The following is a 26,502-nucleotide window of genomic DNA, read 5'->3' as shown; positions in this document are numbered from 1 at the left end:
AGGAAGCAGGGCTTGTCACGGCATTTACTGCTGGGGTGGCAATTCCCAGATTTTACCCTGTAAAAGTGCCTGCTTTGCGGGAGGGTGAGGAAATTTCTGTGTATTTATCAAGGAGTTTTATTTTCCAGTCTCTTTCTCAGTTTTGTGAACTATTTTACAGGACTGAGTTCGTGAAGAAGAATATGTTGATTTTTTAATAGATTGAAAAGTACAAATAAAAGACACCGAAGTTGTGATGTGGGACTGGGTTTGATCAAAAATTAAAGCTCTGCTTTGAATCCCACAGACTACTGTCTTCCACTCACAATGTATGGCATGAACTGTGGTGCTGGTTGGTGTTATTCGCAGTTTCTCTTCAAATAAACTGGGAGAGGACTTGGATTTTTTTTCTAGACTGATGTTCTTTTGGAGATGTCCAACAGATAATATAGCTACAGAAGCATTTTCTGCTTCTGTTTCTTGATTTTATTTAGTAATTGATAGTTGAGAAGTGCCTTTCCAGAGCACTTGCGGGCATCAGTTCTGTCCCCCCGTGGCAGTGTCCTTAGGAGTCTGTGTGGTGAGACACCACGGCTTGCTGGGAAGCCCCAGCAGTGATTTGATGGGAGCACGTGCTTCTCCTGGGCAGCCATCCCTAGGGTGAGCACCTCATTTGGGATCCTCATGGCAGGGATTCAGGGAATGGGGAGCCAGATGTGGGGCTGGGGACAGAGCATCGTGCAGAAGGATCAGCATGGGGAGCCTCTTGGCGATGTGGTGATACTGACCCTGTCATACTCCACAGAAATGCTGTTGCGGAGATAGTCTGGGGCTCATCTTTGAGTCAGCATGAGTGTTCACGAATGGCAGACGTAGATACCCATCAAGGTAGCTCCTGAGCTGGCACAGAATACGTTAATGCAGGCTCTAGCAGCCACATCAAGGATAGCTTGTGAGGACTTCTTTTGGCTTAGCAATGAAAAGTATGGTTAAGGTGGAGGCTTACCTGAATAAATGCCCTTATATGTGGGGTGTACGTGTTTGCTCTGCTCAGAGCTGTACATCCCTGAGTCCCACTTCTGTGATTTAAATGCTTGTGGATAAATCAGTCTAATTGGGACACCGAGCAGAGCACGCTTAAATGAACACTGTTAGGAGCTGCATTGTTAGGAGCCTTTCAAAAAATGCTAAAACAATCATTAGACTCTCTGTGACCCTAATGGAAAACAGCAAATACTACTTTTTGCTTGTAGTTTTACACCTTCTAATTACTTTTTCCTGTACCGGAATAGAGAAGGTGATGGATAACAAGAGTCTCCATAAATTCCCTCTTGATTCTGTTCTGCAGAGGCAAAATTACTTCAGAAATGCCCAAGAGCAGACAAGGTTGCACCAGTGCAGGATGTCTGGTAAGGCTGATCGCCCATGGCCAACCAAACTCTTTGTTGGCAGCCCCACCTCTGCCTGTGTCTGACAGCGATGCTGCTGCCTGCTCCCAAAGGTGGGGCTGGAATTCACATTTCCTTATGAATGTTCACTGTTCTGTCTAAGGAAGAGACAGATTTATCGCATATAGATAAATAAGTGACTGAAGGTTTGCAGCAGTCTTTAGAGCTGCGTGGTACATCACTAATTTATTAAACTTTGTAACATTTAACAAGGATGATCTTGAAGTTACCGGTATAAGTGTTCCTTTCCTCTTCCACCTGGTCCTAATGACTTCATGTATTTTAGTAGATAAAAATACCAAACTAGCATGTGAATGAAGCTTAGAGTTTGTGCCAGTGGATAGAAATAGTAGCTATGGGTTGAACTTCATTTTCTTCCCTCCAAGATACTGCTTCTCCCTATCTCTTTCACTGGAAGGGTTCTTTCCAATACTGCAGGTGCTGTTAGGAATCTCAGCATTTCTGCCAAGGAGCAGGATCACAGCCTCTTAAAACCAGTGGTGAAACCGAAGTCAATGGTATAAAGGATTCCTCAATATTTACTCCATACTTTAAAATATTTAATTGTTTGATTATGCAAATGTTTGTCTAAATGGAGCAGCCCAAACTGGCTGCCACCATAGATAGCTTGCTCTTCTGAGCTGTTTGCAAGAGTGTTGTGGGAGTAAAAGTACCTGGCACCAGGGACTTGGTTATGGGAAGGATGATCTGTAACACGGAGGAGTTACCTTCTAATGAAAGGGGAAACCTTCAGGGGTGAAATCTGTAACACAGGAGTGGCGTAGTTTCAGGCCTTGCGATAATAGGCAACCAACAGATATGATAGAGAAGAGGTTCAAGTGATGCAGGTACCATTTGAAAACCTTTGTGTGCTTGGAAGACTTGGACACATTAGGAGATGCCTTGAAAAAAAGAATTAGAAACAGAAAAAGGAGACTTTAAAAAAAATATTTCTTTCATACCTTGTGCCAGGTCCCGGTTTGATATAGGTGGATTTCCATGTGCACCTGCAACAGTGTTAAAGGTCTGAGCAGGTAAAGGTCTGCTGGAATGGAAACATTGGGAAATTTGTTATTTTTTTTAATGCTGATTTATTTGGAAGAATGGTTTTCAATTTTTTAAGGTGCTAATGCAGTTCTGAGTATATACGAGGTGTTGCACATCTATATTAACTGTTGCCACTGAATTATTTCGTATTTTTAATGCTTGAGGCCTTGTTAGAATGGGGTTTATGGAAATGCTTGTTCACACATCTAATTGTCCATTTCGAATGGAACTAGCAAATGCCAGTTTCACTTTATAGTGTAATGGATATTTGTGCTTTGATTTTTTGTGGGTTTTTAATTATTTCATTTATTATTTTATTTATTTTTTAATTATTTTTTTTTCACCCATGCAGCCCCTGCCTTTGGTATCCTGACTCACTAACTCATTACTGATTTGCGTCTCCAGGTTGCAAGAGAACAGTCAAATGCTGTGGTTATTCATCTCTGAAAGCTTATAATGAGCATATCAGGGAAGAACTGTACCCCTCATGCATTGGAAGATGCTTTCTCAGGCCATGAATAATTAGGGTAGCCCACCTAAGCTAATTACAAGCTACCTCACCATTGAAAATACCCTTTGGGTAACATTGTTAGGACTCTCCTATCAGAGTAATGGGTTCTCTGTACTCTGAATACGCGGTTGGCCTTTACCATCATGACGAGAAATGCGCTGTATGGTATCTTTTGCCATGGCAATTGGTGCCTCATTTGCTAGTAAGAGCATCATATCTTCTCCGTTTTTAATGGTGAGCTCAGAGGAAAAGGGCAAAGCTTATCTTGATCAGGCACTTTGGATTCTGTCCGTCAGCCCAACAGTGCAATTGTGAAAGCTTCCTTGAGAGTCTCTTGAATTGCTAGGTGGAAGCAAGCAAGTCCTAATGTCCCTGGCTGGATTTAAAGCCACTGCAAAATTTGATCATTTGCGCTTCTGATGGGATTACCTTTCAAATCTGCTCAGCGTTGTCTGGCAAATTTAACTCACCCGCTTATCTTCAGGAAAACAAACGTACCAGTTATTGCCTAGTAGAAAATGCGAGTTGAGCTGTGTGTGTTTTTTTTCTTTTCAGTGGGCTTGCTGTGATTTTGTTTTGACAGATTGAGCTGTGTTTCACTTTGCTTTCATTTTTCACCCTGTCAAAAGAATTTTTAGTGTATTTTTTTTTCCCTTCCCCTGCCTCTTGCTGTCTGTACGGATCAGTGCACTGAAGCAGTGACTCTCTTTCCTCTGCATTGCTGGTTTGCAGCTTTCTGTGCTGCAGAGGCCTGAGCTAAAACTTCCACATGGGAAGCTCAGGTCAAATCTTGGCCGTTGTGGTGAGCAGCTTCTTCTGTGGTGAGCAGGACGTGCAGGAGAGGGGTGGTGGGGGCAAGAATGTCTTAAGCAGTCTGAAAGTTCTTTATTTTTTACTTGTCTTGTGCTGGGTTTCTTCTGACCCACCCTGGGGAGCAGTGTGCCTTTGACTGGATCATCTCGGCTGCTCAGATCAGCTGTACAAGACATCTTTCTGCCTTGATGTTGCAGGGAACATGGGATGGTTGCTGCTCCCAGCTGCAGAAGCTGATTTGTTGAAGTCGGTGTGTGCAAGGGTTTAGAGATTTGACTCCCATTCCTTCCCTTAGCCGAATTTGCCTGTTCACAAGCCCATATTGCAGTTACTGAATTAGTCTAGGGAGGCTTCATGCGGTTGTTTGGATATGTTGCTTTTGTTGGAAGAAAGCAGCTGTTTAACTAAATCAATTAGAAAATGATAGGGTTTCCATCAAGCTTACTTGAATGTTGGCACAGTTAAGCTGACCTGGTGCTGCAGGGCTGAGTGAATGTTGGAGCTACCCTGATTTTAGGAAGGGGAAGCTGGAATTTGGTTTAAGTGTACCGGCTTCATGGTCGCAGTTTCTGAATAGCCTCAGTAATGGAGCCTTAGGAGAATCAAGCACAGGAGATGGTGTAAATACGCTGATGAAGGTGTGGTCATTTTTCCTGGGGATCCAGGAGAAAGAAGCCCCGTTGCCGTGCAGAGTGTGTGTGGTGCTTCCATGGCCACTGGGGCTGCAGGTCTTTGCCATGCTCCCTGCAGTGGTGGGGATGCCTGGTTTCTGTTGGGTTGGCACTGCAGCTGTAGTGGCGTGTTGTGCCCTCGATTACATTCTTCAGGGACCAGATGCAGACTCTCTGCCTGCAAGAAACCAAAGTGATCGAGATTACATGTCAAATCCATAAGTGCGTTTATTCTTTCTTCTCTTCTGAGCTTAGATTCCTTTTTTGTGGATGCAGTTTTCCTTGTTTTATGGGCTGTACATGCCATTCTTGCCTGCTTAATACTTAGTTTCTTGAAGTTTTTGAGCTCAGTTGCAATGCAGTGACCAGCAGGTCTGGCTATATTGTGACATCTTCTGAATTCCCTCTCCATGTCTACAAGTGTACTTAGGACAAGCAGAGTTTTATTTGTGTAACTGGTCAAATGGAGGTTATTGTGAAATAGAATACGTGCATGTGCCCCTCTCAACCTCCCCTGATGCTAGGTCAAGGCTGCCTTATTTTTTCTGGGTCCTCCCACTGTCAGAACGTCTCAAGTGTCCGGGCTCTGGTCCACTTGCTGTCAGTAGTAGTTTACTTTGCTTCTCAGTAAATTCTTCATGTTTGCAAACCACCCCCCAAGGCTATTGTATGACGGCATCCCTCACGTGATGGGTCTGGTAGTGGGGGAAAAAAAATCTACTTTCTTGTAGTCCAAAGATATAGCCCTTTCAATTATGTATGCATGAAGTGTTCAAAGGATGCAAAACCTTTGAAGTTGGCTCAGGTGTCTCTTCTCTCCCCTGCTTCCCAGCCTCAACCTCCCCGATGTATTGTAGCAGCGAGGTGCATTTGCCATTCTCTGGATGAAAGAGAGGGAAAGAATGATGGAGAGAAACCCAGCCAGACACTTCTAGCTCAAGTGGTCCTCCAGCCTCTGCCAGGTGGGATGCTCTCTGGGAAGCAGCTTCGTGCACTTGTCCTCTCCTGGGATTCCTCCTGAAGCAGTCACTGCTGCTGTTCCTTTAGACAGATGGGATTGTTGAGTAGGTGAACCTGTGGTCTCACAAACTATGGCATTTTTTATAGCTGAAATGAAGCCAAGGCCTCGAAGCAAGACAGTTTAGTACCTAAGTGACACACAGCTCTATTGGAGCGCCCTGAATGGCTATGGGCCCAGTTCAGGTTTTGCCTTGAGTCCTGACCCTGAAGCATTCCCGGCAATTCCCCTCTTGGATGTCCCTGCAGCTTGGGACCCAGTTGATGTGTATCAGGGTGCCTGTTGCACAGCTTTTGAAAATGTGACTACAGTAATTACCATCTCCTGGACTTTCCAGGCCAAATTCTCTCCAAGTTGTTGGTTGAGAGATTTGCTACCAGAATTCCCTTCTGTGATACTGGCGAGGGATTCTAGATGAAAGGAAGATGGTGTTAACAGTGGAGAACAGCTTTTCCTTTCCAGTCCTCCCCTGTGGATGCTTCATTCTGCCTAGAGTTTAGCTACAGGTTACATTTAAAGTGTTTGTTGAAGCTGAAAGTGGTTACACTGGTAGCTTAAAAGAAATAAAAGCAATGACTTGAGACGGCAAGATAGGAGACAAAGCAGCAGCAGGGTTGTAACTAACTTATTTATTGCAGCCTTGAGAGCAAGAAGTATTACAGAGGACGAAATTCCTATAAGGTTTACATAAGGCTGTAGGAAATTGATATGTTTTGTCACATTCTCAGATATGTTTTGTCACATTCTGCTGGGAGGAATCATAAAAGTAATGCATCCAGGTTTGGAACATGGTGTTACTGCGGATCTGTTTGAAAGCCTGGTTTGCTACAATGAAAACCTTTAATTTATTCTTCTTGCCAACTTCAGTTGTGTTCTCTTCCAACATCTGTGCATTGCTGCTTGCAGGATTCAGGACTTTCAGGCTTGCAGTCCTGTGGGGTTGAATAGTTTCTTCAATTCTAAGTCAGTTAAAATGGGAAAAATGCTTGGGATTTTACAGAAGTGTCTTTCCCCACATAGATGTTCTGTTATAGTTGCTATTTGTGAGGCAGGACTTGTCCTTTTCCATCATGCAAAGAGCTTCATAAAAGCCTTTCCTAATGTTCTTCCCAGTTTGTTCCACCCAATACCACTGCCTGCTGAACCATGCAGGGCTTGCTGCACTGCTGCACGACGTCCAGCAGCAGCAGCGGCAGGAGGCAGCTTTCCTGCAGCCCTCCTGCCCCAGTGGGACCAAGCCCGAGCCTCGTATTGCTGTCACAGGATTCTTGGCGATGTCTTGGGCCCCGACCACCCCCCTTCCTGCAGTCTCAGAGCCAATATAAGTAGCAAATATTGTAAAGACTCATTTGGGTTTTGGTATTTGAGACATTTTACAGCCAGAAATTCCTCTCTGCTCTTGCTGTCCTCCCACCTGCCCAAGGCAGTATGTAATAAATCTCAGTGTCTCTGAGCATCCATAAGCCACAGCTGGTAAATGAAGTAATTTTCACTGGTTTACTTTCTGATGTTCTCTTTCAATGAATGTGCATTAAATTGTTTTTCAGTTGGATCTTCTCTAGAGCATTGGCATCTTATGTCCCTTTAGGAACTGCTTGCAGCAGTAGGATGAAAGCCATAAAAATAAAACACATGGCTTGCTTGTGTCCAGCGAAACTAAAGACTAAAACCAACAATGAAGATTCATAGGAGAACTGTCTTCTCTCTTCCACCTTGAAATGTCCTTGGTCTGCCTCTGCAGGACTGCTGGAAGGGTGACGAAGCACTTTGGGGTGGGTTCCATGTGGTGATGCTGAGCGGTTTGGGGCAGAGACTGCATAGCAATTACCCTGGATTTGAGTTCATACCCAAGAATGCAATGCGCACAATGCCTTGTCGTCATTTTTGTGGGTAACTTAGAGAAGACTGTAGATGCTCATTTAGCCTAAGATTTGTTTGCAGAACAGACATAGTGGTTTAAGAGGTTATGAAGCCCACCTGCTGTCTGCTATCGCTGTTCCATGTGAGGGGAGTATGCATGGTGTGAGAGTGCTGACAGTCTGCTTCAGCACAGGTAGAACGGGTTTGCTCCGAGCTGTTTGTCAACACTTGGGTTTGTGAATTGCTGCAGCTGTTTTTAGGCACACATTGTGTCTATTCTTCTGTTACTTGGAGGAGAAGTCCAGTAAGCTGGACAGGAGATTGCTGAACTGCACGAAGACAACTCTGAAATGATTAACATGCTGGTTCTGAGCCATTGCATTGCTCCGTCACTTGCATCAATGAAAGCAGCCCTCACCACTCACTCCCTAGCACGTCTGTGATGGGAGCATTGGAGAGAAGGATTTTAATTGCCATTTCTGGTTTTGCTGATGATGGAGAATGGAAGGAGTCTGGATCTAACATTCTCTGGGCAATCATCCCAGCAGATCTCACAGAAAATGGTAGCAGAGAGCAGTGCCGAATCCCATTCAGTTGTTCCCACCAAGAAGAAAAAACAATGGAAGCACATCTAAATAGTAGAAGCTGGGGAGAGTGGGCAAAAAAATATGGAACTTGGATAAGGACTGAGTTCTGTTTGTTTTGACCTTAAAAGAATGGAGTTGAATGAGAATGTGTGCCAATGGCTTCAGCATATCTGGCATTTTGTGGTGTGGTTTTACGTGAAAGCAAGTTGCAGTCTTAAGTTGCAGGATTTTCAATGTGAGGGTAATTTATTTGAAACATCTCAAACAGTAAAAAGGTGATGCTATGGAAGGACTGAGATTTTCACAAAGCAGTGTCTATAATGTTGGATTTCGGAGTTTATCTTGATACCAGGAAAAGGATCTTGATGTTTGCTTCTATTAGATTATTAATATTATTGTTATTGTTATTATTGTTATTATATTACTGAGTATATTTGAGCCTTCACAGGCTGTAGAGGGAACTGCAATACGTTCAGCACGTCTGATACTTCCTATGTACAAAATCCAACCACGGATTTGAGTGCTTGGCACCTCTAGTAAACATCTTGATTCATGTAAGCTTAGGACAACAAAATTAGAATCAGATGCCCTTTTTTTTTTCCCTTCTCTGTTTCAGTCCTAAGCCAAATGGTTTACTCTGTAATACAGCTGAATTGCTTGCTTTATTTCATAAAACAAATACGCCTTTGTTCCTTTTTCAGTCTGAAGTTTTCCTTAAATCTGTGTTGTGGTTTAGCTCTACTCTACCTTCTCTCTTCGTCTTGGATTTTTCTCAGAGCACGTGCAGTTCCAACAGTCTCAAGTTCAGCCTTCAGTGCTACCTGACAGACTTGTCCTTTCCATGCCACAAACTGCTGCTGCGAGTGCAGTGGAGATGTACTAAGAAATTCTTTGCTTTTGTGTTAGGTTTTTTGTTTTGTTTTCGTACAGTATGTCTCATTTCCCATTTGAAACTGCTTTTATTGTATGATTGGAAAAACCCTCTTGCTTGGCATGGGCAAAGGAAACAGAGTTTAAAAGGAAAGAAAAAAACTACTTAGTCTGCAGCATTTCGTTTAATAAGCAGTATTTTGGAGTTCCTTTTGTTATATGCTACCTTTTGAACTCTGTAAACCAGCATGCAGATCTAATTCACAATAGCGTCACTGTGTTAAGCTGCACAAGTAAACACTTCAAATAGGAGGAAGCACCTGCATGTTGCTATTGTCTCTTGTCTTCCATTAGCAAAAGCCTTTGGGCTGACTCTGTTCAAGCCAAACCTTCCAGTAAGTGGAAATCCTCAAGCAGTGGTAGGTAGAAAGCAAACCTTGTTGCCTTCAGGCTGGAGGAGTGAGTGCGTGTTGAAGAGGAGCTGGTGATGGAGAGGAGTGTGGGTGTGGGTGTGCGTCTAGGCACCCGCGCACGAGTGGGCTACCAAACGCTGGCACGTGTCTTCGACTTGGGCCGTGAAAGAACGGGTTGCCAGGATTACAGAAGTCAGCAAGGTAGGTTCAAGCAAGGCTTGCAGTTCCTGAAGCTGTGGGGCTTGGGAGGCTGATGCACCCTGAGGGCCACGGTACTCTCAAGGTGCATAATGCTCTGAAATTCCCTGTCATTCCACTCGATGGGTTTGTGCAACCAAATGTTTGATTTTATTGCTTTCCTGTTGAGTTTATACTTTTTTATGGACCAACACGGCTCCTCAGTGAAGAACTGGTTAAGACATCATGATTACAGATACAAACTGTAAGAAGTTTAAAAGACAAGCTTTAAAGCTGGAAAAACTAGCTTGTATAGAAAAGCCTTAAGGGCTAAAATCTCTTTAGTTTACCCTAGATGGTCAGGAGGTCACTATCGTGATCTAGAAGTATCAACAAACAGAAGATCTTTGCTGGTAGTGAACTTCTTTTGATTTAGGAAAAAAAAAAAGCATAAAAACATTTAGTTATTTGAAGCTGAATATAATAGGTACAACTTAGAAAATACTAGGATGGATATTTTTATCTCCAGTGTTGTGATTGTACTGTCATCTGTGCCTAATGAGAAGTTGCAGGCACTGGATAAAGTGCTTGGTGTTGTACAGGAGATCTTGTGAGTACAGTGTCACTTTTAGATTTCTGGGTTTTCAGTCTCTATGAGTTAGAGGTGTTTGGTGGTGGTGTAGTACCTGCAAAGTTGCAACTACATCTTAATTTACTAGATTTTCATTTCTTGGAGTGTGAGTTAACTTTGGTGAGATGCTAGAAATTGTTTTATTAATCCTTCTAACATTTAGGAGAAATTGTCTTTGTGCCCTCTAGTGGAAAAACTATTTATTTGAAGGCCCTTAAATTTGGTGGAAGTTCTTGCAAAAAAAAGTGGAATGCATGAGAAAGGCCATAGAGGAGCAGAGCAAGGCTGAGAAGATGAGGGGTCACATGAGGTGGACGTGCTCTGTATTTCCTCTCTTTTGGTCCTCACAAAACTGTATTGCTAATTATATAGAGATACTCATAGCTTCTGCAGATGGGGGAGGTAAGGGAGTGAATAGAGAAGGAAGAGATTATCCACTGCTTGTGTCAACTGGGCTTGGTGAAATTATTCTAGATTACTTGAGGAAAATGTGGTCTCAGCAAGCTTTGAACCATTGGTGACAGCTCTCAGTGTTCCCTGGGATGTGGTGGGGAGAAAAGGGGAGCAACATCCACTCAGGCCTTCAGTGGAAGGTGAAGGGAAGACCCAGAATGTAGGACTGGAGAATCTGACTGTGGTTCCTGGAAAAAAGTTCCAGATCAATTTGCAAAAAGCAGAGAGGAGGAGGAAGAGGATGGAGTCCAAAAGAAAATCTGACTTATTAAGAAAAAAAAGTGCTCAAATCTGTTCATCTTCCCTCTTTAGTGGGATAACTGTGAATGCATGAGAGGGGCTGCTGATGTGATGAAGGCTTAGGAGCAGAATTTCTGATTGTCATGGTGAACAGCAAAACTGATCGGGCACCAACATGATGGGATGTGGGGAAGAGGAGGGTGTGTCTATGGTAACTCTAGAGGGTGCAGGAGCTGAACAACCGAATGCAAGAGAAGCAGTGGTGCAGAGTGGTCTCTTGTGATGGTGGCTGGTATGGATCACCAGCTTTGAGAAAAGGAGTCAAATCTCTCTGTCATTGTTACAGAAGCATTGTGTGTTAAGACAAAGCTGGTAATTGCTTCCCCCTGCGCTGAGGGGTGCTGGGTGGCACGAGGTGGGAGGGCCACAGTCGCACTTGCAAGTCTGGAGGTGAACCACATAGATGGGAGGCTTGGCAAATGAGTCCAAAGAGGAAAAGCTGAAGGAATTGTAGTTAGAAACATAAGCCTGAGTGCAGGCAATGCATTCTCTGATGTGTAAAAGATTTCTGTAAAAAGGTTGATGATCATCTTGTAGTACCCACTGGGGGAAATATACCTTTATTTGTCTGAAAGCAAATATTCAAGGTGCAGACTGGGGGAAAGTTTCTCACTAGGAGGGTAATGAAGGAATAGCAAAAGAAATTGCAAATCTGCTTCACTGGAGGATTTGTGGAGCAGTCAAACCAGTGCCTCTCACCAGTGGTGTGATTTCCCCTCCACTCTGTTGCCTTCTGTCCATCCACTCACCACATAAGACCTATTTTATTCATTAACCCACCAAGCTAAACTTTTTATTTCTGTTGCTAGAGGTGCTTTCGGGGACCAGGGGTCAAAACCAGTAGCAGTGATGTAGGCTGTTACATGGCTTTGGGATATAAATTCTGCTGTTAGTGCAGTCATGAAAGCTTCCAGCACACATGTAGATCACAAGAAATTATTTCTGTTCCATTTGCTTTTCCTTTCTTCTCTCTGTTTCTTTCTGGACCTGCTTATTTGGGATAGTGTGAGAGCAACAACGTGAACATGATGGAATTCCCAGACCCCTTCCCACCACTGCAGTCCTGCCTTTCCTTGTGGTGAACTGCGATTCTTGTTTATTTGGGTTTGAATTACAATTGCAAAAACTGTTACAGCACTGTTTATTTGCTGTGTGATATGAGTCACTGCTTATATTTGCTGCTGTTTGCATTGCTTCTCCTCTCCCTCTGTCTTATGCTCCCAGGCACAGCTCTCGGAGCATCGTCTCCTGTTTTGAGTCTCCAGTGCTTTGTGCTCTTGGAAAAGTGAGCTGACAGTGAAGATCCAGGATTAGACTTTTTTCTTTCTTTTTGTCTTTCTCCTGGCATTTTGTAAGAGTCGTTGTTCGAATAGAAAAAGAATCCTTGGAGGCGCCTTCCCCGAGATCTCTGTGCTTAATTACTCTCTCTTATTTCTGCCAGGCAGTGAGATTGATATTGCTTTTTCTGCCTTACAGATTTCAGGGAATGGGGGAACATTATGTTGAAAGGACCTTTTTTGAAGTTAGTGAGATGCCCATGCACAATTCCATCATCTGATATTGTATTGGCAGGTATTAATCCCTTCCCGTGCATTGTCACTGCAGTGGAAAGTCAAGCACAGGCTCAGGTTGCTTTTCTTTGCCATGCCTTGGTTTTGTGGTATATAAAATGGGGATAAAATTGTAGCACTCAAGCCTACCTCACCTGAGCTCCTAGGCATCACCCCTGGGTGTCAAAGCGCTTCCACCATCACTTGCTAGGTTTATTTTTGGTACAGGATAATGTATTATGATCCATTGAAGCTTTGTGGGTCCAGATCACTACAGCAACCAGTCCTAATGCCTTGTATCCGTCAACTCTTGAGGCAGTGAAAGCCCAAGAAGCTCAGGGTTCCAGCCTGAAGGTGAGCAAAAGTTGTTCACGTGCAGCACATCTCTGCCAACTGGCACGGGGTATAAGGAAAGGACTGTGACTGGTAGCTGGCAGCCTGGTGCAAGGGGTGCCCATCACAGCCAGCTTGCTCCGAGGCTGCCCAAGAGAGACTGACTTGTGCCTTGGTTTCCCTACTTAAGGAGGAGGGGCTGGTGACTCTTGGGTGGATGGGAGGTGGGGGGGGCTCCAATTTCTCATAGTCTTGGGTGATCCCTCCTGCATCCTTTTCTTGCTACTTCCCAGTAAAACGCCGTCATCACTAGTCAAGAAAATTGTACAGCTTCTTGTCTTTGAAATCTGAAAGGTAACATCTTGCAAGTCGCTCTGTATATATCAAGGTGAAACAGGCAATTTATTTGTGTCTGCTTAACAGAACTTTGGCTTAGAGCTCTGTGCAGGAGAATTAACGATGGGTCCTGAGTCTGTCCTGTGTCGTCAGCACGAGTTTGATTGTGAATCCACAGTAAAATAGCTCCAAGCTTCTTGTGTCTCAGTTAGCAGCCTTGATAGAGAACAGGCAGGTTTTCAGTTATAAAATGTCCATTTTGACTGTTTTAAGTGTTCTCGGGTGGCCCATGGAAAGTAAATTTTTTACTTTATTTGTAATGCAAAACCTTTTCATTATCTCCAATTCATAAATCCCTAGTTTGGTACAACAGTGCCTGTAAGAAAATGTTCATCTTTTAGCGGTTAGTAATCAGTGTCAGAGGAAACGGGGAATAGATGGTGTGTTTTAAATAGTGTCAGTTCCACAAATTGGAATGTATAATTTACGTCACTTATATTTAATCATCCATTAAACACTGAATTTCAGCCTCTGCTGCTTGAATCACTGACAGTGTTTTAATGCACTATGGTAACACTTGAAATTTCCTTAAGCTCCCGTACACTGCAGTGTGTCTCTTTGCTGCACGTCTTGGTGCTGCGTCTGCAGCTGCATTTTCAAGCACGGCTGCAGCTGGGTGCAGGGATTGGGCTCTGCTTCATCTCCCCCCAGCCCCAATTTCGGAAGTCTCAATTGTTTCACTTTTCTTGCAGAGCCATAACATCTGCTGTAAATACCACAGCAAACAAAACAGCTGCTGAGGGTGGGATTATGGATCTGGGGTCCATGTATAACAGCTAAACATACTCTAGCAATTCAGCAGGTTGAAAAATAAAGCGGATAAAGCTGTGTGTATCGTGCTGCGGATCCGTGCGGTGGGGAAGTCTCATGCTGGAGTGAGGTTGTACCTGGTTCAGACTGGACTCCAGTGCCTGGTTCAGACTGGAATCCAGTGCCTGGAAGTGGAAAGCTTCGTTTTCCTGCGTTTCAGCAAGGAAAAGGCGCAATATGGGGTGTAGTGGGTCCTGATCCTGTCTGGGAGCAGAACAGCAGTGCCCTGGGCTTTTGTGGGAGCCCACAGGCTGCAACCAAGTGTGTGGGACTATCAGAGCTTTGCTGGGTCTCTTTGTGACGTGCACACAAGACACTGTTCACTGGAGTGACAGTGTGAATGATTTAAATCTGCATTTCATAGTGCTGCACGTATATGTGTGCATATGTATATGCATATATAAACACATGGACACATGTATAAGGAAGACCAAGCATTTTTAAAGAGCAAATGAAAAGCCCCAGGTGCCTTTAGGATCATGTGGGATTCTGATCCCCGGCTGCCTCCCCTTTGCCAGCTCCCTCGCCTGTGCCCCCATGGGCAGTGTGACTGTGGATGAAATAATTCAGTGCAATTCTTGCTCTCAGCGACTGGTTGGTGGCATTAGCAGCAAGAGTGGAAAGTCATCCATAAAAATACAGCTGGGCTGCTGGGGAGTGACCCCCAGCAGAAGGGATTAGCAGCAAAGGGAATCTGTGTGCTCTCCGTGCAATGCAGAAATCAGTTGCCTTTATTTGAAATAGCATGTTGAAACAGACTTTGCCTACATGGGAAATATGTAGTTTTTGTCGTGCCTAGCAGTCAAATTATATAGTCTTAAATTAGAAGCTGCCACTTCTGTTTAGAATAAAACTTGCTTTTCTGTATATGCATGAGAATATTAGCGTTGCAAGCCTGCCGAGGTCTACTGAATGTGCACTGGATTTGCAAAGGAACCCATTAGAGCTCGTGGAGGTTAACAGCAAGGAGGGGGCAGCGGTGAGGAACATCTTAACGATCTAGGGTGAAGAGTTGATGTGAGGACAGGGAGCGCTTGGAGCCACCTTCTGCTGTGGGAAGAATCTGGCTGTCGCTGGAGGAGCTGCAAACCCTTTAGCGGGCAGTTTGGCGGGCTTGTCGCTGTGAGGAAGAGGAGGAGGAGGTTTCCAAACCGCCTGTCTGAGATTCTCCTGTGGCATTGGAGCTGGCTAGAACGTGGATCAGGAGATGATAGAAGTGCTTTGGCCTTTCCCTGCTCACAGCCACCAGGTGAATCAGCTGCAGAGGAGAGAAGAGCTTGTGATGACCTCATTTCCCCAGGGCTCAGAAGTCTTGAGCCAAGCAGGGCAGAGGGCAGCAAGTTCAACCTGAGCTGTGGGAAGAACTTAGCCACTCTCCCATGGGACAGCCCAATAAAAGGATGAAGAACTGAAAATGAGCATCAGTCTGTGCCCACGGCAGCTCAGAGCAGCCTTGAAGATGCTCCCTCTGGAGCTGCAGCGGTGCTTGGCTCAGGCTGCTGCATGCTAGGGGCAGTGGCCAGAACCGGCCCCTCTGACTTCCACAAAAACTTCTTACAAACAGAGGGGCTCAGCACCAGCAGAGTTGGGGCTGCCCTGCCCCAGCATGCACTAGGCTAGGGGGACCTGCTGGAGATGCAGCAGCTAAAGGCATCTGGTAGAGTTCATTTTACTATTATTTCTTTATTTTACAAGCGTTTCAGTTCCTGGGTGGCTTGGAGTTGGTAAGAACCTGCATGCAGCGCTGTGTTGGCTTTCAGTGGTGTTTCACCTTGGAAACTGGAGGACTAGGCTTGGAAGCCCAATGGAAATATTTAGGGTTTGGGGGAGAAGATCTTACAGTAGAACATGGACCCTTTCATCTATGCCCTTACAGCTCTCCAGATGGTATTTATTTTTTTCATTTCCTTATTTTAAAGACAGAACACTTTGTAGTGACAAGAAGAACTAAAGGAATAATTGGGAATTTATTCTGTGCCGGTCACCTTGTTTCATATTATTGAAGTAATGGTAAAGAGCTCACCATTTCCTTGAATTTATTCACTGCTTAGCTTTACTCACAGCATAAGTTTCTGGGGGGAAAAAACAAGTGTTCATGTAAGTTGTGAAATGAGCTAAAAAAAACCCCAAACAAACATTTATCTTACTTAGATAAACACCCTAAGATTTAAAGCAATAGTAACTTAGACGGGTCTTTTAGCTTTAGGATTTTTCCAGTTTTGTAATGTAAAGATTATTTTTTTTTCCCATGGGCAAAATTGATGATTTAAAAGCCTTTTATTTAATAAAAGAGCATATTTCTACCATATCATGTGACTCCAGGAGCTGAGATTTTTTTAGAAAACCATCAGATATGTGTGAAAATCATCAGTCTTGGCAGTACTCAAGTCGTTAAGGAGAAGTTCAGTGCTGTATTTGCTCAGAACTGAGTGTATTGGAACTGGGTAGGTTGCAGCAGTCTGGTGTGCTGCACAGCATGGCTTTTTTAAAGCTCCTGGTACAAGTGCATACAATTATATTTTGAAGTTTATATTCTGCCGCACTTGATAAAACTTTATTCACTGCAATGATTGACTTATTAAAAGCAAAATCTTGGAGAACTGTAAGTAGCTGCTTTGGCAGAACGTGGATTTTGTTCCTTGCCAAGCTGTTGATGTCAATGCTGTAAATGCAGGTCCCGAGAGATGCCCTGTGCTCCTCTGCCATGTGGGGTACCCAGGGGGTTTGTGTGTTCCTGGCTGAGGTGGCATGTGCTCAGCTCTAGGTGGCCTTGTCATCACACCATGGGCTGTCCTCTCGCATTGCTCTGAGCTGTGCTGCGGTTTTAGTTTTTAAAAAATATACAAGACACGGAAAACAAAGAGCTTATAAAGAAGAGGCCTCAACCCCACCACCATATGATCTTACAGTAAAGACAGTCTGGCTTGGTTCCCTTTTTTTCACTCTAAACAGTCTAAGTACTTAGGCTTGGCAAGAGGTGTACTCCAATGGTTGGTGCTTTAGCCAGCACAGGGGCCTTAAGCCCACACACATGGGGTGAGTTGGCCTTTCCATCCAGTATGGACCAGCAGGAAACCAAAGCCATTCTAGTGCAGGCTTGCACGTTCTCTTTGGTTACTTTGCTGGACTTTTGTAAAGAAAGATCCAATTTCAATGAGTGTCTTTGAGAGCTGGACATTGACCCCTCTCTGCTTGGTGGTGACGCCCAAGGCTGCCTGGTCCCTGCCTGGTGCAGCCAGATCTTCCATCCTCTCCATCTTTATCACTGCTGAGCAGTGCTCTGTGGTGACAGTGCCCCCATCCCCTGGGAGAGGTGTGTGGCTTCTGCTCAGGGGTGATGCTCACCTCCACCACTCAGCGCCATCAGCCTCCAGGCCAACCTGCTGTGGCCCAGTTTGCTGTTTGGGAAGCTTAACCTAGATCTCCAAGTAAAAGGAAGCAGCCTCGTATCATGATTCTTGTGAGCACCAGGGGAGATGTGAAGAAAGGAGATTGATTACTCCTGTTACCCGTGCTTGTGCTGATCACTTCTACCTAGGACTCCAAGGTCAGGATACCGGTAGCACTGCTCTTCTCTTGCTTCCCTTCATGTAACTGGGCTTCTTCTGTACCTGCCCGGTCCCAGCTCAATTAAAGGAGCATATCTTCAGATTGGGAATACCTGGGGAAATGGTATCTACAAAGCAGTTATGCTAAAGAGTAGATATTTCCATAGCTGGAGGTGCAAGTCGGTGTGCCAGCTCTGCCTGGCTGCGCAAGAGCCTTGGTTCCTGTCCCAGCCATCTGGCACCGGTGTCTTGCATAAATAGTACATTTATAAGTAGTCGGCTGATTCAGGATTTTCACCTGAGGTGTGACATGGACGTGTTGTGGGGAACCTGCTGTGAAAAGCGCGTAGCGAGCCCTCTGACTGGGAGTGCGGTGGCCGTTCAGCCAAGCGTGGGTTTTCCTGCCAGAGTGCAGGCGACATAAAGAAGCTGCATGGAAATTCAATTGGATTCTAGTGCAAGATTTCTGGCAACGTTTGACTCCAGGGAAGCAGCAGTCCCTGAACCACATGAGCACTTCCAGCTGTGGGAAAGCAGCCCGCCATTTTCATCCTTCTGCCCATTTCCCTTTCTGATCTATAAGATTTCACGTCTCTGCTCCAGCAGCTTTGGCTGCATTGCCAGCACTGTTTGCATACGGGAGGAGACTTTTTTTTTTTTTACAGCCACCTGGGAGCTGTGCCTTATTTGTACTAAGTTCTGGGTTTACAGTGATGCAAGCAACGTGATACTATTTAGCAGCTATAATAGAAGTCAAGGCCCTGTAGTCTTAGGTGTTGTAAAAATGCCTTATAAATGACTGTACAGTATCCAAATGTGCTATAGGCAAAGCAAGCAAAAGAAGGAATAAACCAGACCTTCACAGCTGCTTCTTGTAGATGAGAAACTGAGGCACAGCCAGACCTGCAGGTGTGTTCTGCCAGCACCTGAACTGAACCAGGCCCTGACTTTCCCTGTTTTGCTCTAAAGGACTTTCTGTTTGTATGGATCTATTTAGAGTCAGTTGCTAAGACAAGCAATTGCTGCGTGCGCTTGCCTCCTCTTTTATGTCCTTTTTGAGCTGAAATGCTTTGAAACGGTTCCAGGGTAAAGCTCATCCACTGCTGGGCCATCTCTAATCTGCTTTCAGGGAAGCGTTTTTTTCCCCTGAAACCTGGCCTGGGAGGGAGGAGGAGCATGCTCAGTGTCCCACGCTCAGGTATGAAGCAGAGAAGTGCCTGGGACTGCACCCTCTCTCTCCGCAGTTTGTATCTGCCTGGCTGGGGATCCCAACCCGCAGTGAGCGAGTGAGAGAAGGGGGCAGGTAAGGAGGGCTGAGCATGGGCTTGGGTGGCGTAACTGAATCCCAGGGCAGGTTTTTCTTCTCCCCAAGATGCAAGGGAGAGGCTTGAGCAAGAGAGAATGAGTCTGAAAGCAGTTAGTCAAGGTGCACCCTCTGGGCTGCTGCGCTCGCTCGCTGCAGCAGCTCTTTGTTTGCTCCCTCACCTGAGCCCATCCTTCGGAGCCATCTTAGCAGCTAGTGTGGATTTGGTTTGTTTCCCATGAAGTTCTAGGTCTGCTGGCTGTCAGGGCAGGGCTGCCCTGCACCTCAGCCCCGCTTGCAGCCCTGTCTGCGCACTCCGTGCCAGCGTTGGCTTTGGGTCTAGCTTAAATTTTCGGAAATTAAGTTTACAAGCTGCAAGTCTCACCAAGAAAAGCTGTTGGGTAATTTTTTCCTTCAAAAAACCAAATAAATATCCTCTTCAACTTCTTGCTGCTCTGAAAATAATAAAATTCTTTGCCTGGTTGTTGGTAGGTGGCTGCTGGAAGGGGCAGTGCTGTAACCCTCTCCCAAGGGAGCTGAGAAGTTGTGTGTTCTTTGCTGCGTTGAAATCCTAAATATTTATGTTATAGTTCTCTTTCCTTGCCATGATTTTTCTAATAGATCACTGTGGTTATAGTTCCTAAATGATTTGGGCTCTAATAAATAGTTTATTTCACATTGAGAAGCCAAAATAATAACTTGATCTTCCAGGATATAAATTCCTTTTATTTCTTAAGGTATTGTTTGCTTTTACTATTAAAGTTGTTTACAAGAAATTGTTTTTAAGCTATATATTGTTCACTTGTGTATTTTGAAAGAATAACTATAAAACATTATTGTGTTCCTGATTTCCCTCTGAAAAGGCAAAGTAACCCTGCAAGTGGGGGTGCTTTCCGTGCCCTAATGGTTCTGTGCTCTTTACTATTGTGTTCCTTAAATAAAAAGCACAAGATGATCCTGCCTTACAGAAACCTAACAATTGTTTTTATAAACATTGTGTGCTCTGATGTCTCTTGCAAATAACTAAATTCTTGTTTATAATTATATCTTCTTAATGAGAATTCAAGTTGTCGATACTTCCGTGTTTTTTTGGAACTAATTGTACCATGATTTTAAAAAGCACTTTGTGTAATTGAGAGTCATTAACTTCTGATACAATGTGATGTAAATGGAGGAAGTCTGTATTTGAAAGCTCTCATGGCACAGATCATCCCAGCAAGGATTGCTCTGGATGTGCATTTGTTGAATTCCTGTTTCCAAAGCCTCTTGTTGCTCATGGCTTGGTGCAGGAGCAGAGGTGTGTACTAGCCTGTCTGTGGGCACTGGGTAGGGCTCAAGAAATTGGAAGAACCCGTGGTTCTCAGAGCTAAGCATAGGCTTAAATACCATATGCACCTCAGCTGTGACTTTTTGTCCCTTATTGACCTCAGCAGTGACTTGTTCTCCCTTATTGACTACACCTGCATGTGCTGGGGATAGTCAAGGGGCATGGTGGGGATGGTTGGGTTGATTTTCTTCTTTGCTTTGAAGGGCTGGTGAGATATGTTGGAGTCCTCCACCCCAATCATCTTGTTTGGCAACGCAAATGATCCCTGGTGCCTGATGGGAAAGGAGAAGGTATTTGTATCTGTGACCAAAGCTGTAGGAGAGTGCTTCTAAGGGTAGTGTCATCCACAGTGCTGTGGGATGGAGGGCAGTGTGAGTGAAGGCACTCAGCTTGGGGGAAGAGGAGAGGGCATGCCCACCAGTTACCAGCAGGTGAGCAGGACACCCAGAGCTATAAATCCTTCTGAAACAGCTGCAGATGCTGGAAACTTTGCTGTAGGTACTTGAGCTGAAGGGGCGTGGGGTGTGATGTGAGGGTGCTGGGGAGAGGAGTGGGTAATGGATGCTGAACTGGTGCTGCTGCTGCCCTGCCTGCCCCTCGCCTCAGGCAGGAATGCAGCAAAGAAGTTGTTTTTCTCAATCAGACAGAAGTGGCTGATGTATTTTCATGCCCAAACCTTACTGCCAGGTGTGCTACTGAGTTTCAAAGGGATAACTCTTTCCTAGCAGTACTGACTGCTCCGTTTGCCCTACACACTTTCTCAGAAGTATCTTTGTGATGGTCTGTGGACAATAAAAGCACCTGGGCTGGGGCTGGTTTCCCTATGAGGATCCCCAGGCTGTGGTCAGGGGCTCCATGGTTCCTCTCCAGCAGCACCAATGCTGGCTCTCCTGAGTTTCTCTCTGTGCTTGACTGATTGTGGGAGATCAAGCACAGTTCTGGCTAAACTTTGGGTTGTCTGATTCACCCATCCTACTTATGTCCTTTGTAATATAGGTCCTCTCCTTTCTTTCTTTCTTGAAGGAAGCTGCTGCTGGAGCCCAAAGGCTTTACCTGCTCTGTGTAGGGTCTTCTAACAGCAAAGCCCAAGGGATGTTTCCTTGTTGCACAACCCTGGGTAATCTCTAAGTTCTGCAAGTGATCTGAAACCTCTCTGTTATGTCCATGAGCCACAGCGGCAGCTTTAGGGCCAGGAGGTGGGCTGTCCTCTTCCTCACAGGGTCAGCCCTGCAGCATCTTCCCAGGAGAGCCTTTGAGCAGAGGAGGCTGCTTTTTCCTGCTGCTTGTTATCTCCTGTAGCGTTACCCATCTGCAAAACCAAATTTCTCTGTGAATATAAAACCAAGCCTGACAATAAATGGCCTTCTAAAACTGCGCATTTTTAGTCTTCTTGTCTTGCTGCCTTTTGTCTCTGGGCTGCTCTGACCTATTCATGTCAAGAGAGCAAAGAATCTGTGAGACTGTGATAAATTTGTACAGCCCCTGCAAACCATAGGACAAGGTCTAATTTGATCTGACAGTTACTAATCTGTCAAGCCTTTCAGTGATTTCTTTTCATACCGAGTTGAGTTTCACATGCCATAAAGAAATGGGTAAACATATTGCAGTGGTAACAACACCAAATAAGAAGCCAAGCTTTTTTTTGTATTTGTGCACTTGGAAATTCCTTTCTACTTGCTTTCTATGGGGATTTATTCTTTTTGCTAATTGGCAGTTTGCTAATATTATTCACCTGATGAAGTGTTGGCAGAGTTATTGCTGTGAATTGTGCGAAGCTTTTTTGTTTGGGTTAGTCTTGCGTTGCATTCATATTTTCCTAAGTCTGTCGCCTTAGTGTGCCAGTTGTTAAAGTGATTCCAAATATCAGATTGTTTTCCTCCCCACCAGCCCTGACTGGTCCAACAGCAGTTTATATAGCGCGTAGATGCTTTCGAATTTGTGTCCTTAAATGGTTCTTGCACTACAGTGGGAAGGTCCTTGATTGTTTATGTGTTTCTGGCACTTTGTGCGTGAATTAGTGAAACAGTGGCATGCCCCACTGCATGGTTTTGATGTGGTTTTTTGGTTTTTTTTTTTGGTTTGTTTTTTTTTTCTCTTTCAATTTATTTATGTATTTTGGGATACTCTGATTAGGTAACACGAGAAAGAGTTGGTTTTAGATCTGTAATCTGTATTTGCTGAAATCAAGCTAGAAGCTTATTCCAACCCTGAATTAGAAAAAGGCTCATTTTATAGTTCCAGTTGTTATATCTGAAACCCAGAGGGTGTCAGTCCCTTTTCTGTGAATGCTGTTCCTTTACAGAGATCCATAGCCATGGCCTAAGTGCAGCAGAGGAAAGTTTTGCGTGAGGAAAAAAATAGTTGTCCTTTTAAGAACAAATACCAAACAACCAACGCTACCTACAAAATCTCAGGCTATTTATTAGTTATGATTTCATGCCTGAACAGTGTATTGGTTACTGTGGATTAAATAAAACATGGATGGTGATGGATCTGACAATAAAGATGCCAATAGGTGTGGTACCAAAGGAAGGCGCTAACTCGTGTATCCCATAATTTTAAGTTTGTTTTCACATCACTGCGAGAAGTCTGTTCTGAAGGTGAAATGTTGGATGAATGTTTCTAGGACTGAGATCCAGGCTTAGGGGCAAGCGTAGCCTGATTTGGGCTGATACCACAGTGCTTGAGTCTGCCCACTCCAAGGTCTCTGCTTTGGCCATGCTGGTGGCTTCACTGCTGCTTCCAAGGAAAACCCAAATCAGTAGTCATTGCTTGACCTTATATCACGTAAGCTTTCATTGCCCAGTTTCAACATGTTTCCTTCCTTGCAAACCCTCCAGCTGCTTCCGGCTGGAGGATAGAAGGGAGCACAGCCAGGGAATTAGGTAGTGGTGCCTCTGAGGGCACAGCAACCCCCACAATGGGATTCAGAAACAGCTGCTTTCATAACTCTGGTAACATCTCTGCAGCTTGTTATCTGGGGAAAGGGCTCCAGCCAGTTTAGCCAGCCCCGGGGCCTTGTGGCACAGTCATCTGTGTCCTTGTTTTATTTCCTCAGCTTGTATTTCATTAACCTTTTACCCTGCTTGCTTTCTGTGGACTAATTTCCAGCAGGCTTGGGGTTTCTGGCCTCCTCTGCAGCCCTGTGTGCACGATCAATAGACTCGACCTTTTCCAATGAATGCTTGGTGCTCCTGGAGCAGTGTTGGTGGAAGTGCTGAGCTCCTCAGTATCCTCGCGTGCTGCAGCATCCCTGCCCAGAGCCAAGGAGAGACACCTGCTTTAAAGCAGTACCAAGTGTTTTACAGCCCTGTAACTGAACAGCAATCAGGAAGGAGCTTGTTCTTTCTGGAATTAGTAAGACATTAATTGGCTGCCAGCAAACCTGGAGTCGAGCGCAGCTGGCCATGCTTTTTGTTTGGTTTGGTTTAAAAACTATTTAGTATAAAATCTGTTGACAGCTTAAAGCTGTGTAGCAAGCTTTTGGTAGGTTTTTTTTTTTTTACAGTCACACCATGAGTAAGTTGGCAGAAGGTTTGAGATGTGTTCACCGGATATATTACTCTGTTTTTGGTATCAGCATATTAACTGCACAGTTGGTATTTTACAATTGCAATGACTTTATATTAAGCAATTCCTTTGATAATAATCAGAGGGATTCTGGGTTAAGAGAACATTCATCATGCTTGGATTCTTTGTTAGGGTTTAAAAATAATACCAAGCTTTGAAAACAAAGGTGTTTAGAGAGGCCAGCTTGCTTCTCAGAGGGAACTTTTAATAACTAATGGGATACTTGTATCTTTAAAAGGTAGGGGAGCTCTGAGGCACCTTTGAACTGTAACTCCTTTTGTTCCGGTGGGATTTTTGCTACGCACGTGCCATTCCTAAAAAAAACCTCAAAATAAACCAAAACCAAATGAAACCCCAAAATTATTTTCTATCCTCCAAAAAAGAGATTATTTTCCATTTTGTTAAATGCTGTGAAGCTGGGTAGGAAAGGTAGCTCTGAGTAGAACTCCTTGCTTTCCTCGCTGCTTCTTTTGGCTGATGTCCAGAGTGACAGGGGAGAAGTTTGTGTGTTTTGGGGTATATGGGCTCTTTTGCCCAAATATTGTGTAAATAGGAGTGTGGTATCAGCGGGGAGTGATGCTGAAAGCCAGGGTACTGTGCAGTTGGAAAGCCAGTCTTGGTAAATACATTTAAACATGTTAATTAACTGTAGTTTGGACTGTAAATGGCAGGAATTGATGCAGAAAAGGGGATTCTTTGCTGAATTTCAGCTACTGCTGCTGTGTAGGCTTATCAATCCCGAAATGCTTACACTCCCTGCCTCTACCCTCCCTTACCGTCCTTTATTTATTTTTTAATCCTGCCCATCAGCTTGCACCAGCCAGCTGCTGAAGTGTCTTCACTCCTTAAGTCTTTCTTCATATTTGCAAAAACTGCGGCTGTGGGTTTTTGGTTTGGATTAGCCCAAGGTTCCAGGTCATCTCCAAACAGTTGAGGGCTTTCAAGCCATGTGGCTGAAGTTGAAGCTGTTAGCTCTCAAACTGTGCCTTGGGAATGCTGAAAGGCTTTGTTTCTGTCATTATCTTTGAGTCCCAGGTTACTGCATTGCTTACTGTGAACCCCATGGTCCTGGGAGCACCGCGATGGTGCTGTGCCTCTCACATGCTCATGCTTCTTCACCAGAACTTGTGTTGTCAACAGGGAGTGGGTGAGCTCGAGGTACAAACCAGCACTGATGTTCTGAGGGGCATGTAGTCACCTCTGGAGGTTGGGCATCTCCCCTCCTGCAGGCTCACAACTGAGTACAACTCTCCCACGTGCATAGTTGCAATAGATGGTTTTGGTGAAAGTGTATCTTCTGGCAAATGAGTTCTTTCAGCCAAAGGGACATGGAGGCAGTTATCTTGCCATTATCAGAGTGCTTTAACTGCTTGCTGGTGCACCCTGGGTTACACCCTGGTCTTGCTTATGTCAAACAGTGAGCGAATGCACGGGGAAGAAAGCACCAATCACCCGCTTCTCTGGGGGCTGGCATAGACATGAAGTCAGACATGAAAAGTCACCAAGCAAGTGAAGCTCTGCAGCCAGAGTGGTCTTGTCCTGGCAGGGAGGATCTGTTCCTTACAAGGAGCGTGTTTGTTGCCTGTGCATTGACATCTTGACCAGGATTCTGGTTTGTGAGGCTGAGAGCATTGCAGAGGTGTTAATTCTTATGCCCAGGTGGTGCTGTCCATGAATTTAGCATTTTTCTTAACTGTTTGCTGGACTAAGATGACTTTAATACATTAAAATGATCGTCTTTCACAGCAAACTGGTATGTCTGGGCAAGTGATCTGGGATGTGTTATCTCTTCTTCTGAAAAGTCTTCTTAAATGTCTCTTCCTCATCTTTTCTATGCAATAATACCTTCTTTTGTGTCTTTTTTGTGCCAGTATATCAAAATAGGAGATCATATTCTTATTAGTCCATTCTTCAACAGGTACAGATTTAAAAAGGCCGTTGTAATAAAACTTGTGTAATTTTACAAGTAATACATTGTAATGAAATAGAATACACTTTTTTTCTAACACGGTGGATAATTAACTGCTAAAGCAATTTATCAAGTATTATCCAGTGGGTTCCCTGTCATGGAAGGTGTTAAATCAAGGATTGATGTGCAGGGAAATGTTCTAGTTAAAGCAGTAGCCAGGGAGGAATTGATTGATATGATATGGCCCATGTTACGTGGGGAGGTGGGAATAGATCATCTCAGGATCCCTTGAGGCTATAAATCCATATGAATCTGTTACCTATAAATACTTGTAGAAGATTAGTCCTGGATGTGCAAAATAGCTTTAATTTCTCTGAGTGACCATGGTACCATTTTGAGTCATTTTTCTGATTCTGGCTTGGTGTTACCTTGTGATTTAATGAGCACCCCTGGGTTGCCACCTCCCTGTATTCACTGAAGTTAACTTTGCATAGCTGGTACAAGGGGAGAAGGTCAGATGCTGGAGACTTTTATGTCTCTATGGAAAAGATTTCATAGTAAGGAGTGCCCCCAGACTGAAATAGCTCAGTATATTTAGTGCATTTTTTCTAAGAAGTGGTGTTAGTAGTGAGGTTTTGGGGTTTTTTTGTTGTATTCAAAAAAAAAAAAAAAAGCACGTGACTGGTTTCTTAAGAGGAGAAAAACTTGGAGGCTTTCAAATTTTAATAACCACTTGTTTTGAATTCCATTCAGTTCTGATTGTAGAATGAATCTCATTTTACAGCTAAGTAAGGATGAGGAGTATTATAAGCCTGCAGTCCAATTCATCCTTCAATTTAGGGATACTGCATGTGTTTCATAATATTACTGAGAATGTGCTTAAGAAAACATTTTTCTAGTTGTGCTTCTGTATTATTCACTGGGTTCATATTAGGGGTTGTCTTGTCTTTGTGTTAGCATTTATATAATCACAGATCT

General features: G+C 44.2%; 1 protein-coding gene across 24 annotated transcripts in view; it reads left to right on the top strand.

Annotated features, from left to right (window-relative positions):
* Positions 1 to 26,502, top strand: part of MAGI1 (membrane associated guanylate kinase, WW and PDZ domain containing 1) — a 353,601-nt gene that overhangs the window by 38,731 nt on the left and 288,368 nt on the right. The window contains exon 1 of one of the 24 annotated variants that reach the window (XM_069865458.1): positions 9,186 to 9,418. The exons of the other annotated variants lie outside the window; for them this stretch is intronic. Coding sequence (XP_069721559.1) covers positions 9,292 to 9,418 — 127 coding nt within the window. The 5' untranslated portion in view covers positions 9,186 to 9,291. Of the gene's footprint in view, positions 1 to 9,185; positions 9,419 to 26,502 lie in introns of those variants that run through there. 24 annotated transcript variants of the gene reach the window in all.

This window comes from Phaenicophaeus curvirostris, chromosome 11 (assembly GCF_032191515.1).
Source record: "Phaenicophaeus curvirostris isolate KB17595 chromosome 11, BPBGC_Pcur_1.0, whole genome shotgun sequence".
NCBI classification, from domain to species: Eukaryota; Metazoa; Chordata; class Aves; order Cuculiformes; family Cuculidae; genus Phaenicophaeus; species Phaenicophaeus curvirostris.
The sequence above is the reverse complement of the archived record's forward strand: the minus strand, read 5'-3'. Positions and strand labels throughout refer to the sequence as shown.